At 42.6% G+C, this 14,307-nt stretch overlaps 5 protein-coding genes across 5 annotated transcripts; 2 read left to right on the forward strand and 3 right to left on the reverse strand.

Moving 5' to 3' along the window:
* Positions 1-124: 124 nt before the first annotated feature.
* HO173_004929 (uncharacterized protein) lies at positions 125-608 on the forward strand (the record flags this gene model as incomplete). Its single annotated transcript, XM_037306847.1, has 3 exons — positions 125-135; positions 192-339; positions 390-608. The coding sequence occupies 3 exons, from the start codon at positions 125-127 to the stop codon at positions 606-608; spliced, it is 378 nt and encodes a 125-aa protein (XP_037166382.1).
* Positions 609-992: 384 nt separating this feature from the next.
* HO173_004930 (uncharacterized protein) lies at positions 993-1,698 on the reverse strand (the record flags this gene model as incomplete). Its single annotated transcript, XM_037306848.1, has 5 exons — positions 993-1,007; positions 1,063-1,196; positions 1,250-1,342; positions 1,419-1,493; positions 1,671-1,698. The coding sequence occupies 5 exons, from the start codon at positions 1,696-1,698 to the stop codon at positions 993-995; spliced, it is 345 nt and encodes a 114-aa protein (XP_037166383.1).
* A 593-nt stretch (positions 1,699-2,291) lies between these two features.
* Positions 2,292-2,966, reverse strand: HO173_004931 (uncharacterized protein; the record flags this gene model as incomplete). The annotated part of the gene is made up of 7 exons (XM_037306849.1): positions 2,292-2,375; positions 2,435-2,451; positions 2,517-2,614; positions 2,664-2,675; positions 2,736-2,752; positions 2,799-2,878; positions 2,930-2,966. 7 exons carry the CDS (start codon positions 2,964-2,966, stop codon positions 2,292-2,294), a joined length of 345 nt encoding a protein of 114 aa, XP_037166384.1.
* Positions 2,967-3,465: 499 nt separating this feature from the next.
* Positions 3,466-8,060, forward strand: HO173_004932 (uncharacterized protein; the record flags this gene model as incomplete). Its single annotated transcript, XM_037306850.1, has 5 exons — positions 3,466-3,973; positions 4,027-4,624; positions 4,677-4,881; positions 4,937-5,575; positions 5,625-8,060. 5 exons carry the CDS (start codon positions 3,466-3,468, stop codon positions 8,058-8,060), a joined length of 4,386 nt encoding a protein of 1,461 aa, XP_037166385.1.
* Positions 8,061-8,472: 412 nt separating this feature from the next.
* Positions 8,473-10,863, reverse strand: HO173_004933 (uncharacterized protein; the record flags this gene model as incomplete). Its single annotated transcript, XM_037306851.1, has 8 exons — positions 8,473-8,578; positions 8,630-8,700; positions 8,755-8,849; positions 8,917-9,060; positions 9,111-9,651; positions 9,708-9,904; positions 9,962-10,625; positions 10,678-10,863. 8 exons carry the CDS (start codon positions 10,861-10,863, stop codon positions 8,473-8,475), a joined length of 2,004 nt encoding a protein of 667 aa, XP_037166386.1.
* Positions 10,864-14,307: the final 3,444 nt, after the last annotated feature.

Genomic DNA, 14,307 nt, shown 5'->3' on the forward strand with positions numbered 1-14,307 from the left:
GTCAATGCCAGCAGCAGAGGATCTTCAGTCCATCCGACAAACAGTGTGTATCCTTGGCTGACACAGCTTGTACGCACAGTGCTCTGCGGCCGCGTACCTGTCATACTTTTTTACGGACTGCCTAATGTCAAGATGGTAGGGGCAAGCAAAGGGCAGCGAGCATCTTCCCGACTCGGCTAACGATCTACAAGGCTCCTGTTTTATACCCCATCCGCCGCCGTTGTTCGACTTTTGACCACGAATGTCTTAATCGCACACATCACATCCTGGGTTTTGTATCTTTCCGGCGCTTCTGAGGATCCACGAATGCTCCTTCCAGCTTGGGTTTCAATCGCTACGGTCAGCAATCCTTCTGGCATAACTATACCCGAAAGCTAACAGCGCCATAGACCCTCACTATGCTGTACCATATCACTCAGCGAAAGATCAACATCAGAAAGGAGACATCGGCGTCTATAGGCGTATTTTCTATTGCTAGCTTTGTCAGTCTGTGTACGTTGCTTTTTCAGCTACATCTGACTCGAGAGAATGACCCGGTTGTCCCATTGTTTTCGATGTTGCGAAGAATTGGGGAACATCTGCTGGCGTTTGCAGAGGCTCCGCGGTGATTGTAAGCCTTTGCTATAATGATACCCTGGCAAAGTCTCGAATTGTATTGATTCACCCAGTGCTCTTAAAGGTAGAGTGCATGTAGCTTCGATGATTCTAAACTTTCGTTATCATGCTCTCAAACCATAGTAAAGAATGGCAGGCCTCGCCGGGCCATCGCATAGCAGCTTCCGTGACTGACACATCCCTTCCGAAGACAAGAAAGCCTCCTAGTCCCCATCACCGATGCACTCAAAGGGTATCTACCAACGCCCCAACGCACGCTTTCGCTTGACACACGCCACACCAGCAGAGGCGGTAAGAAGTAAGAGAGTAAGGCTTGCTGAATGAACTTCTATCAATCCACTGGAGGGAAATGCCATCTGATGCGTTGGTGGTAGGATCTAGAACCCATGGACCTGCACGACGTGTGAGCTTGACTATTAATGCAATGCTGCACATTGGGAAAAGTACCTTGATAGTTTTGGCATCAAGTTCCAGCCCTTCCTTTTTATCAACCAGGAATTCTTGGACATCTTTGCGCTGATCACCCTGAAGCTGGATCACCTCGCCCATCTCAGTGTCATTGACGATTGTGCCATTGCAAGCTAGAAAGACAGACGTCAGCGCCAATCTTCGTTTGAGCCGCATGATGACTCGCCGAATTTCTTCTTGATGACCTTGAGGATCTTCTTCTGATCGAATTTCTTGGGCAGACCTTGGACAGTAGTCAAGGTCTTGCGACCATTGCGCTCTGTTGATGACAAGTTAGCAAATTGTCTGTATTGTGCTATGTTCGCAAATGCGATCTGTAGAGTGTCAGAACGTACGCTGAATCCTAATATGGATGTAGTTTTGAGACTGCTTAGTTTCCCCGGTATCTTCGTCGGCTTCGGCGAAGGGGTCTGTAGAGGTCAGCAAGTCCGAGCAAGTCCGCCTGTATGAAAGGGTTGAGGGCGCAGTCGAAAGAGAGAGAAAAGCAGAAGATTCTTTATGCCATGTCCCCTCTCGCACAAAAACCCATTTGGAAGGTCGCTGGTGAGATTGAAGGTTGCGCCAGAAGGCTGCGGGATGCTACTAACCGAAGGTCTTGAGATTTTCGATGGACATAAACTCGTATGCTCTCGGTGACTCTGGAATAGGTGTTTGTGGAGTGAAAAGGAAGGGTCGATGATAGTGTAGTGGGTGTTGAATCTGATGCGTTTGTTTGAATAGCTGCGTGGAGTTGAGTGTAGTAGAGTGGGAGATATCGGATGTGTGTTGTATGTGTAATGTGTTGTGAAGGGTGTGAATGAAAAGAGGTCGAGAGGGGTTGCCACTTGGCGGGATGATAGAAGACGCTAGCCGCATTCGATTTTGGTTCGACGCTGCCCGAGCATGCCTTGGGTGCACCGTGCGATTACGACTATTGCCACACTTGATGCAGAAATTCTTTTGAGTCACGGATGCAGAAATTCTTTTGAGTCACGGATGCAGAAATGCTTTTGAGTCACGCGAGCAATCGTGCGAATATTCCTTCTATCAGAGTCATCATAACGACAAAACTGAAATTTTGGGGTACTTGATTTATCTTTTATTTCACACATTTTACAAAGTATTCCCATACTGTAGGAAAGCCTCCCCTAATGAAAACATGATAGTACAACGCGCACATAAGCACATGACATATGAAGTCGTTTGTCCCGGAGGAATTCCTCGTAGAATCAGGATGGTGGCGCTGCCCCAGGCGCTTGAGTGCCTGTTGCGCGAGGACCAGCTGGGGGCGGCATGAAAAGTTGTAAATATGTCTAGCCTTTGTCAGCAAAAGGTAGGGCGGATCGTATCACTCTACCAGGGAATGTCTTACTGTTCCTACAGCGAGTACTAAGGAAAGTCATAGATTAGTTCAAGGCGAGACCGAAATTTAATATCATAGTAAGAGTCCTTACAAGCCATTCCGGCGCCCATGTAGCCAGGGGTGCCAGACTTCTTTGCCTGCTCAGGCGTTTGAGCTAGCCATGTTTGTACCGCAAAGACAAACGAAGCCCTGTAGCTCGTCAGAGGATGCCATGCAACGCCAACTCGTCCAGACGTACCAGCCAATCATCCTGGTAATTAAAAAATGGTAGTGAGCAATACTGATACTTGCGCTGGGTCGGCTTTCTTACTTGTTTCTTGTGAACATCTTCTCGTGTCAGCCAGATAAATCAGAAGGGCTAGGGGAGACTTACTGCAACCATTGGCAGGGTGGTGGCCACTGTATTGGCGATATCATCGGGTTTTTCTGCTGAGGGTTCTTTGTAAGGAATGACTGGAGCAGAGTCAGTCAGTCTGCGGAAGAATATGGATAGATAGGCTTCACTGAGATCTTCTCTCCGCATATCCTTCCTTGATGCCATGGCTATAAGCAGTCAATTCGTCGTCAATATAATATTGGTCTTCAACGCCGTGAAGGTAGCCAGCATGTTAAATGTCCTGCTTGAACGGAATAATTACACTAAAGTAAAGTACCCTACTTTACATACACTGCTAGTGTCAGTATATCTATGTACCTTAAAGTACGGAGCACAGCCTCCCGAGTTCCCGCCCGCGGAAACGGAGAGAGCCAATCTGGCAACCCATGTTCGTTCCCTCGGTTCCACACCAATTCGACATGTGCCCCCAACTTCCACTCTTCCTATAGGTAAGGTACTAGAGTATTGACATACTAATTATATAAAACACCTTTCTTTCCTCTTCTTTTCCATCATCATATTCAATAATTGACCTATACTACCTCCTACACATCCTCTGCTCCTCTGTCCGCATTGCGCCCTTCTATCCCTACCCCACCGATTCGATGATGCCCAACTCCCTCAGAAACTCTATTTCCCGAGTCTCGGCCGACATGACTGAACCATGACGAGTAATCTTGCGGGCATTGAGCCACCATTGCTCACCGGCAATCGCTCCTTTCAACTGCCTCCCACTCGCACAGCCTCTCACGACCTTCAGCAGACATCCAGGACGTGGCCGCGTCAGACTTTCAACCCAACGCCCAATGCGCCACCAAGCTCCCAGGATGCCTCCGAGCCTGCTTCCAAGAGACAGAAGACCGGAGATCCTGCTACAGAATCAATCGGAAAGACGAGTGGAATCTTACGAAGCGTTTTGGACATTAGTACTGCGATAAGTGAAAAGGGTAGGCCTCTCATAAAGAGCGCGGATTTCTTACCGGGAAAAGAGAGCGCAGATAAAGAACAGCAACCTTCCCTATTTCCCACTCGCCCTGGTAAAAACCCTCAACGTGGTGGCAACCAGCAGGGTCGCGCGCTGGCTATCGAGAGAGCCACTGCAAGAGACGTCGTCCCAGTCAAACCCTATGTTCCCGAACCTCCCTCCTTCGCGCCACGGTTCCATAAAGCTGGTGAGTGTCCCTCGTCTTGTGCGAAGGCATGTATGCTTACTCACAAACTCTAGGGCCTGCAGACTTCTTCCCGTGGACGGGCTGTCACGCAGAGGATGTCCTTAACGAGCTAACCACCAGACAAGGCTTCTACGACAAATCCCCCGTCTCCCAGAACGAGTCCAACACTGCTAGACCATCGGTCTGGTCTAGCCTGAAGCACAAATCTGGCCTCCAAATCTTGTCGTCTTTGTTCGTCTCAGCGCTCGATCAGAGGCAGATTCACGGCACCATTACCACGAACACTACTTTCAAGCCTCCACCGAGGGTGACTCTGACCGACACGAAGCGGGAGGCTTGGCTCCGAGATCTTGCAAATCCTTCAATCCCTTTACGACGGTTAAGTCGAACAATTCCGCACGGCATTCGAGGGAAGATACTCCTGGACCACTGCCTAAGCAAAGATATCCCTACGTTCAGAGCCATCTGGCTTGTCAAATGCGTGGGGGCCAACGAAATTCGAGCGTTCAAAAGGAAAGGAACAGGCGGTGTCTTTACCGTTGGTGGAGAAGCCAAATGGATCAAAGACTGGACAGCCAATGTCGAGCAATTTCTCGAGTCTATCGTTGGTCTTTGTGGCAGTGCTGACTGGAGATCGAAGATTAATTATGGGTAAAGCACAGTCTTCCATGGGTCCAAGCCTTGTGCTGACCAGAGTAACCAGCTTGCGTCTGATTACACACCTCTACTCGGAGCATCTTCTCGATCGGGACCACTACCTTGACTGGCTGATCGTCTCCTTTCGAGACAGCGATCTAGATGCTCTACCTATGTGGCTCCTGGTCATGCAGATACATCAGCAAGATATTCTCCAGCACAGACAACGTGGACGACGTTTAGCTGAAGCGTTATCGAAGCATTTAGATAAGGTAAGTCATCATCGTGGCTCACACAGAATTGCAGCAGGACTTAAACGAGTCTTAGGCATCTCTAACAACTACCCACGAAGTGTATGACACAGTCTTCAAACAACTCGCCAAGCTTCTCAAGACTGTTATGCTTTCGGCCCCTGCGTGCTTCATCCTTCCAGCTTGCTGGAGCAAGTACGGAGACGCAATCAAGAGGTGTCTGGACAAAAATGAAAGCCGTTTGCAATCCACCTTTGACAGCCTCTCGAAGCGTAATTGGAGACTCCGCAACCGCTCTTTGAACCAAAGTAGTCAGGCGACCAAATCTCACAGACAGACCATCATAGTGTATCTGGACAGCTTGTACGATCACCAAAGCATTGGCAAAATTGCAGGCGCGTGCCTGCGGGTCACCGGCGATTATAACTTGCTTGTTCGAACATGCATCGAGTGGTCGTCCAGCGTCTATAGGCACGGTCGCTTTAGGGCATATGCTGCAGCACGTCTACTCCGTATCTGGAAAAGAAAAGGCGTCGATCTTCAAGGCCCAATATTTAATTTCTTGGCTGCAAGTCCAGATGTTCCGGGCTTGCAGAAGAGAGACGTATACAGATTGCTTGCTGAACTTTTTCGTTCTCAGCACATGTCTGTCAGTAAGTATCTACAATGGCTCATCGCTCGTGGAACGTTGGATGGTTATCATGACCCTAACATGGTGAGTACATATCTCTCCATGACATCATTTCACCAGCTGATCGATCCAGGAGGGTCCATGCGATGTCTACTTGCTATTTGAGCTGCCTTTGCAGGGCCTGCCATCTCACGTTCTCAATTTACGAAGCATGCTTTTGACTACGCTGGGAGTTCCTGCTGAGCGAGAAAGAGACATGATCATTGCAGCAAAGGCGAAAATACTAAGTCAGGTCCCAGGGTTTTTCCTTTGGGATGCTTCATCTGGCTCGGGAGCAGGCTGTGATGAATTTGCTTTGTTGAGTCAAACGGTAAAGTCTGCCGTTGCTCTGTGGATTCGCAAAACCCTGTTTTCACGCCTCCAAGTCTTCGGAAGGACTGATTCGGCATCTGAAGATACTAAACAGCCAAACAGAGATAAAGTCACTTTTTGTCTCGTCACCTTAGAACAATTCCACGCCATCCGACGCATTCTCGAAGACTTCGAAGACTTCGCAATCCTCGCTGATGTCCTAAATATATTGTCCGATGAAGTGCAAGGGCCTATTTTGACGGCTGTCACCGATACAGTCAACCAGTATTATGATGTGTTCAACGCCATAGGTGCTGCCGATGATACATTTCGAAGATTGTATCAACGGGTGGAAGAATCTCATGGCCCCGAGGTCGTTGAAAATGCTTTTCTTGAATCGCTGATTGACCTGGCTAGCCGCTTTCCCAACGCGGCTCAGGAAGTCCAAAGGCTTCGAAACGATACGTTGGCTCTTGTGCCCAGATCATCTGTCGTCGCTTTCTCGCCCATCTCGGACAATATGGTTGAAGCAGCGCAATCAGCCGAACCAACGTTTGCGGACGAGATGGACCAAATACTCGCAGGAGGGACCAGTATGGACAAGCAAACTTTAAGTCGAATGTTCGGCGCTATAATTGGCCATCTAGAAACATCATTCGAGGAGTCAAGTCAATTAGGTATCCGATTTTCGCGGCTGCTCGCTCGGCTGCGCAGATTTGGTCCAAAGACGTTCGACGCACTGCTCAAAGATTGGCTCCAGAAGTGGCTGCGTTCCAGTCTTCAGGCAAAGCTGGGGATAATATTGCCACCAATGATTTGTTCTAAAGTCGTCTCGTTGAAGGTAGTTCTGGATTCTACCGCACAGCTTCTCGTTCTTGAAGACCACCGAAATGATCGGGCTACTCTAGCCTTTGAGATGTTGGATATGGTGATTACGGCCAGCTCTGGACCGATGCCCATCGTGAACTACCGAGGCTACCGGCTTCTTGATCAATTTCGTCGCCTCATTCGCGTGTCTTCGGCCTCGATTACAACCTTACTCAGTGTCGTTGTAGAGACATGCAGAGCAACGGAAGCTCCCTTGCGCACGCGCGCTCGGGCTCGAGTTGGAGACCTTTCGGTCAGGAACCTGATACAGACTCTCGTGCTACAGCAGCCCAGCATGTCAAGAGTAGTCGCATCCGCTTTACCCAATACCGACTTACAAACAGCTTTTGGGGGAGTTTTGGACCAGGATCAGGATCAGCTAGGAGAGTCCTCGAACCTTGATCGACACAATAAGATCTCGGGGCTTCTACACAGCATTAGTGACTTCAACGTGCCCCTCGTCCAGTTGCAGTTGAGGGCAATCTTGTCAGATACCGGATCCTTGGAGAATGCTGAGGATACCTTGTCAGATATCATCGTAGAGCAGAACGGCGCTTCAAGTTTTGGCCGCGTTGAGTTGTGGGCATGCCTCGTCTCCGAACTGCCCGTCCCACAAGCGGCTTCAGTTCGAGAGAAGGCTGAGACCGAAATACTTTGTTTGGTTGTTACAGATGCGACATCGATGTGCCACGGGGACAAGACGCGGCTCGACGGTTTGACTGCAATAGTCGAAGCAGCTGGGTTCAGTGTATCAGATGCCGAGACTTCCCCATTCCTTGACCAAATCGCAGATGGACTCTCATTGATTTGCTCTTCGCACCAGCTGGATAAATATCAGCACGATCATGATGAGATCGACTCAGACCATATGGGCCAGTGTATCGATGTTCTCATTTCCTTGCTCATCATCCACCAGTCGACAATCCAGCACCCAAGATTCTCTCAGTCCGCCCTCTTTCAAGTCCTTATCTCTCTCAGTCGTCTCCTGATACATCCGTTCCTTACCTTCCATCCAACTCTTCCCAGCTACGTATTCGATACACTCGCTCTCCTCTCCGACTCCCTCTCCGACGACACTCGAATGCGCTGCATTCGCACCCTTCGTGACCACCATCACAGTCAGGATGCGCGCTTACGATTCATCTTCGGCTACCCTGAGACTGTCAACAGTGAATGGCTACAACTACTTACAAAGCCCTCGACAATCGCTGAAGCAAAGTCCGAGGGCGTGACGATGCAGCCATACTCCCTTCGGAGATGGGAAATGATGCAAGATGCAACCCCCGTCTCCACGGAAAATGATACCAGTCTTAGCTTAACGCTTTTCGGGGCCAGGAAATCTGTTTTATAGCGTGACCTTTTTTGCCATATGCTTGAATGATGTATGAATAGATGACATGACGCTGATACCACGACATGGTTGGGTTCGCTTCAGCGTTTCGAGTTCTATTGAAAGTGGCGTTTCAGCTCTGCAATGAGCGCATCTGGGTAGCGGTGGCGAGGGCTAAAGCCATTTTGGTGGCAGTCGCTACTGCGACATCTCACAGGCTTTAAAGTCGTCTTTTCATGAATATATGGGATGCTTCGAGGCAGGCTTTTGAAATACATTATTACGTTTTGACATCAATGCAAACGCAACACGGCGGATATGCATCTCTCAAGAGACAATCGTTAACCATAGGCTTTGGCACTCGGTCGAAGAAAAGATCGCTAGGAAGATGGGCAAGCAATTTGGTCTGACATGGACGCCACTGTGTTCTAAATCAATCGTCGTCGAAGATCTGATAGGTATTCTGCAAGATTGTGTCGATGACCCGAACTTGCCATCCAGCATCCGCCACATTCGGGCCTGTGCCCATAAGTGTTGGCCTAGAGAGACTGTCAGTTGATTTTCTCTCGTCCGAGTCTACTAGAGCGTACCCGAATATAATGGCCAGGTTTCCAGCATTCATTCGATTTACGGCAGAGTGCTCCTGTACTCGATTCAAATGCTACTCAAGTCAGCATCTTTAACACCTCGTCGCTCCATCAAAGGGCATGCTCACCAACGTCAAAGCTCGAAGAGTAGCATAATTTGGGTCTGGTAGACTGTTGATGATAGCGTGCATTGAATCGCGGCGGGTTATATCATCATCGATGCCTGTCACCCGATAGCTTGTCAGAACACAGTGCCAAATATGAACCTCGGACTATCGGTTGATACTTACGTGCGGCTTCAATGAACCCTTGGTAATGCTCGCGTGTCAGCAAGGGATCGGGCAGGTCTCGGAAAAATTGCTTTAGTAAGCCAGCGACGCTATTGACGTCGTGGTAGAACGCTTCCGGGTTGCGGAAGTCCAGCTGGTTTGAGTCTGTTGAATGTTAGCTCGGCTTTGCCAGTCAGTCATGATGAAATGCCTACCGTTGTCAAATATTGATCGGAGCTTTGAAACGTGCGCGGAAGAACCAGAAAGTCGGTATATTCCCTCGACTTCTAAGCCATATAGATCAACAGCCTGGATGCACTGGTAGACTACAAATGGTATAGCGGAGCCGTCTCGTTTAAGCAAGTCTTCAAGCGAAAGACCAAAAACCGGCCTCAAAGCAGGAAGGCTGGTACTGGAATTGTTGTTCTGTAATGCTCCCATGCCGATGGGTGTCGGAGGCTGCGAGTATAATGGTGCAGCCGTCTGAGCTGAAGGGAGTTGCGAGGGACCGCCAGCACCCATTGATGGGAAATTTTGATCTTGCGGTGAGCGATTCATGCCATTCTGAGGCACAGTATTCGAAACAGATCCAGATGGAGCTGACGGCGGTGCCGAGGCCTGGGAAAAGCTCTGACCTTGCAGAAACCCCGGCTGACTTGTCTGTCCCGAAGAGCTGAATGTTGAAGTTTGTTGACTTGGCATGGGTTGTGTACGAGTATTGATAGGAGATGGGGTCTGTTGTGGAGACGTGAGTGTCTGCGAGTTTATCAGTACGCTGGTTCCACTCAAGTTTGAGATACGTGGATGCCTACTGGGTGACGCTCGTATTTGATTTCCCCTAAGTTGCCAACCTTGGAAGCGAAGCTAGACACGTAGTTATTTAGATCCCTTGCATTATCGATTTGGAAAACGACATCGCGTAGACTCCGCGAACCCAGATCATTGCTCTGGCCCTTGAGTGGGCTAACGCAGAGTCCGTTACTTAAGAGAAGTCTCTCGTTGAATGAAGCTGGGGGGGAGATTAGCAATCGAATTTCTGAGCATGAATACGGTGCCTGCAACATACCAAACTTCTGCAATTGGAGGGTCAAGCCAGAGTCGCACTCATTTATTAGGTCTCGAAGCGCCCGGACAGCTTGAGGACGAAGGGTGCTGACCAGCTCCTGTCGCTGGTTCTTTGCGCTCTGCACTTTAGACGAATAATCAGAGTCGGCCTGCTGGAGTTTTCTGAGCAGATCCTCTTCGTGCTGGGCTGCAGACTTCGGCCCTTTCAGTCCAAAGACTCGCCCGGATTGCTTGTCGCCTGTTCGAGTGCGGTCATAGTCTTCAGCCAGCGAGTCATATTTGGATTTAGCCTTCTCCATCAATGACTCAGAGTCTTGCACCCTCTTCTCTGCGCTCAAGCCGTTCTGCTTCCAATGCTTACGACCGCGCTCCATATTTGCGGCCAGATCATGGAGATCCTCATGCATTTGGTGGAGGGACAGCGCAAATTGAACACCATTGTCTGCCATGCGGTCATGGATGCCGAGAATCTCATCGTAGTTCTGGGCGTAAGAGCCTTGTCTGTTGTCGGGTCGCTTTACCGACTCGTGGCTACTCCTGCACAGCTTTTTGAGGCCCTGCGCTTGTTCCTCCTCGAGAGTAGATCTCTTCTTCAAGAAACCTGCAAATTCCCTTGCCGATGCAACGCTCTGCTTTAGACGGGCGAGCAGAGTGTTGATGCCAATCTACAACCTTTAGTCCAGGTCACTTATATGAGAACCAACCCAGAAGACCAACATCAGACTGTAGAACGCTATCCACGACGGGGGAGGACTCATTGTTAGGAAGGGTGGGCTGTGGCGCAAGCGTTGTCTGTCCGCTGGTCGGCACCTCAATTCCACCATTGTATCCAGATCCATTCAGCGTAGATTGTAGGGCAAGATTCTCAGAAGAGGAGTGCTCAAGCGAATCCCGCTGCTCCATGGTTAGCTGTGTAAAAGAGTGATTTGAAGAATGGCAGACGTGACGGTGCGGGTCAAGAGGGATGAAAGGGTACTACTGGTGGTTTGAGGCAGAGCTTGCTTGAGCTTAGAGCCAGTTCGTAAATTTTGAAAATACTATTACGGTAATTGTTTTTCTATTATATATTCAAAACCTAAAGCTGTTTAAATAGGCTGACGCTAAATAATACATTAATAGTACACCTAACCCACACACCCCCTTAGATAGCCGGATTGGAAAAGCTTAGATCAATTCGGTTAAATTTAGAAGACCCGAGGCCCAGTACGAGTACCTTATTTTAATATGTGCTGGGGCGCGGGCTTCCCAGTAGTGAAAAGCTTGCCGAGTACTGGTTTTTAACTATTTAATTCTTAGGGAGATCTCCTAAAACCCCTCGAACCCTTCGAAAACTCTTTAAAGGCTCTTCGAGAGCTTCTATCGAAGAGGCTATCAAAGTAAACTTAAAATTTAATTATTTTAATAATATTTAATTAATTTCGAGTTTACTTTAATAGCTTCTTCGATAAAAATCCTCGAAAAGCTTTTAAAGAGCTTTAAAGAATTTAAAAGATTTTAAGAAGTCTAACTCTAAGAATTAAGAGAGATAGTTAATATACTTAAAGGGAGACTCTCTAATAAAACTTCTTTAACTCTTCGAGAGCTCTTTAAGGGCCCGTTTGACTATCATCTAAAATTTATATTTTTAATAATATTTTTAATATTTTCGTCTTCTATAATTTAATACTCGATTTAATAACTATATTTTCGTTCTAAATACTTATAAAGTATAAAATATATATAAAATATATAGAGGTTATTTTATATTTCTAAAAACTTAAGATAGAGTAAGTTTTTATTTAAAATATACGCTATAGATAGATTATATCGCTAAATCTAAGATTATAATTATTATAAATAGTTATATATATTATAGCTATAATCGATAATAATAGTTAGCTAGCTAAGAAAGCTATTATTATTATTATTTTAACTATTATATAATACTATTCGTATTATCTTAATAAGACTTCGTAATATACTTTTATTCTTTCTAGTTATATATATATATAGTCGCTTCTTAAAGAAGAATACTCTATAAATATTTAAAAGACTTTTTATATATCTTTATATACTCTAGATAAGCTTTAAAATTAACTCTTTAATTATACGTATTTAGCTTCGTCTTATATTATTAAAATAGTAGAGAAAGTCGTTATCTTTAATACGATAGTAGACTATAGTCTTAATAATAATAGATTATATAATTATTTTTAATACTTAGATAAGACTATTAATCGATATTATTATAAGATTTTAAAGATTATATATATTCTATATTAGTATTTTATTTAATTATCTAAAGTATCTTATTCTATTTTAATAAAAATCTTATTTAACTTTAAATTTACGTCTTATTTCGATAATTATCTAGATATATTAAATAATATATATATCGCTATTTATATACTTATAGTAAAGTATATACTATAACGAAATAGAAAGAGTATTCTTATTTAGAATATTTTAGTCGTATATAGTTTTAATATACTATTTTATTATATATTATCTAGCTAGAAAGACTTTATATATAACGCTTTAATATTAAGAGATATTACTTCTAATTACGACTTTTCTATCTCAGCGAGTAAGTACTATCTATCTTATTAACGCTAGATATTTTAATTATAATTAATTACTAGTTCTCTATATAAGTATATAATATTATTTAAAGAAATAATAATAGATTAAAATAAAGCTCGAGAATATAAAGAAATTATTTAATCTACGTTACTTTTAGCTATAAAATATTATTAAAAAAATATTTAATATACTTAAACGATGATTTAAATCTATTAAGAATTCTATAGAGTTTAATATTTCTATTTAGATAATAAACTAGTATATCTTAACTATAATATATAACTTTATTACGCTATATCGCTCTCTTAATAATATTAACTCGAATATATAGCTAGCTAACGAGTTTAATAGTAATTTTATTAGTAATTTAGATTTATTAAAGAATAGATACTCTACGACTATTAAAATATAAGATAGAATACTTAGTTATATTAACTAGAGAGTTCTATAAAAGAAAAGAGCGACTAGATATAAATATATTAAGGCGTATTATATAATTATATTATATAATCGCTAAGATATTAAGAGTTATATAATTTAAATTCTAATACTCCCCTTTGTACGTATTCTTTTATACGCGAAATTTAATAGATATAAAGTTTAATACTAATAATATTAAAATTAAATAGATAAGATAAAAATAATTTAGTCGATTTTCGCTAGAGTTTAATATCGAGTAATTAAAGTAAAGTTTAAATCGAGTAGTTAAAGTAAAGTTTAAGTTAAGTAATTAAAGTAAGTTTAATATTAAATAATTAAAGTAAAGTTTAAGTTAAGTAGTTAAAGTAAGTTTAATATTAAATAATTAAAGTAAAGTTCGAGTTAAATAGTTAAAGTAAGTTTAATATTAAATAACTAAAAAATAAAAAGTTAAAATCTAAAAACGACTATATTAAATTCTAAATTTTACTTTTTATTAAAAAACGATTTTTCGAGAATTTTATTTTTAGATTATTTAATATATATTAAAAATCGATTAATTTAAAATCGAAGAATATTTATAAAAATAATTAAATAAAATAATTGAAAGAAATTCTTCGTTTTATATATTACGATCGACTATAAAGCCTCTATAAGAATTATTCTAGATATTTAATTCTTAATAATAATAATTAATATTAGAATTCGAATTACGTAATTCTTAGCGTCTTAACGATTACGTAATATAATTATATAATACATCTTAATATATTTATATCTAATTACTCTTTTCTTTTATAGAACTCTCTAATTAATATAACTAAGTATTTTATCTTATATTTTAATAAATTATAAGCTTAAGCTCTATTTAATAACTATTTTAATTATTTTATTATTTATTTATTATTTATTATAATTATAACTATTTTTAATATATTTATTATATTAATATTTATTAAATAGTAATAATTATAATCGCGGAGAATCTCTTTTATTAATCTTTATAATATAAGTATTTCTTACTTTAAGATAATTATTTAGATTAAATAATATATATTAAATATACTTTTAATTAGAAGAATAGAGATAGCGAGTAAAAGGGGTTATATCGAAATTATTAATATATTAATATATTATATTAATAATTTAGCGTATAAACTCTCTTATCGCTTTTTATATAAGATAATTTAAAATAAGTTAAGATATATTATATTTAATTATATAATATTAAAGTTATTATACGTTAAAATAGAATATTATATACTTATACTTTTTTATTATATAATCGCTATAATTACTAGAATATTATTAATTTCTTTATATTAAATAGAATACGCTAAAGATAAGAGATAATATATTCTTATT

This window comes from Letharia columbiana (assembly GCF_014066305.1).
Source record: "Letharia columbiana isolate WasteWater2 chromosome Unknown Sc0000012_s1, whole genome shotgun sequence".
NCBI lineage: Eukaryota > Fungi > Ascomycota > Lecanoromycetes > Lecanorales > Parmeliaceae > Letharia > Letharia columbiana.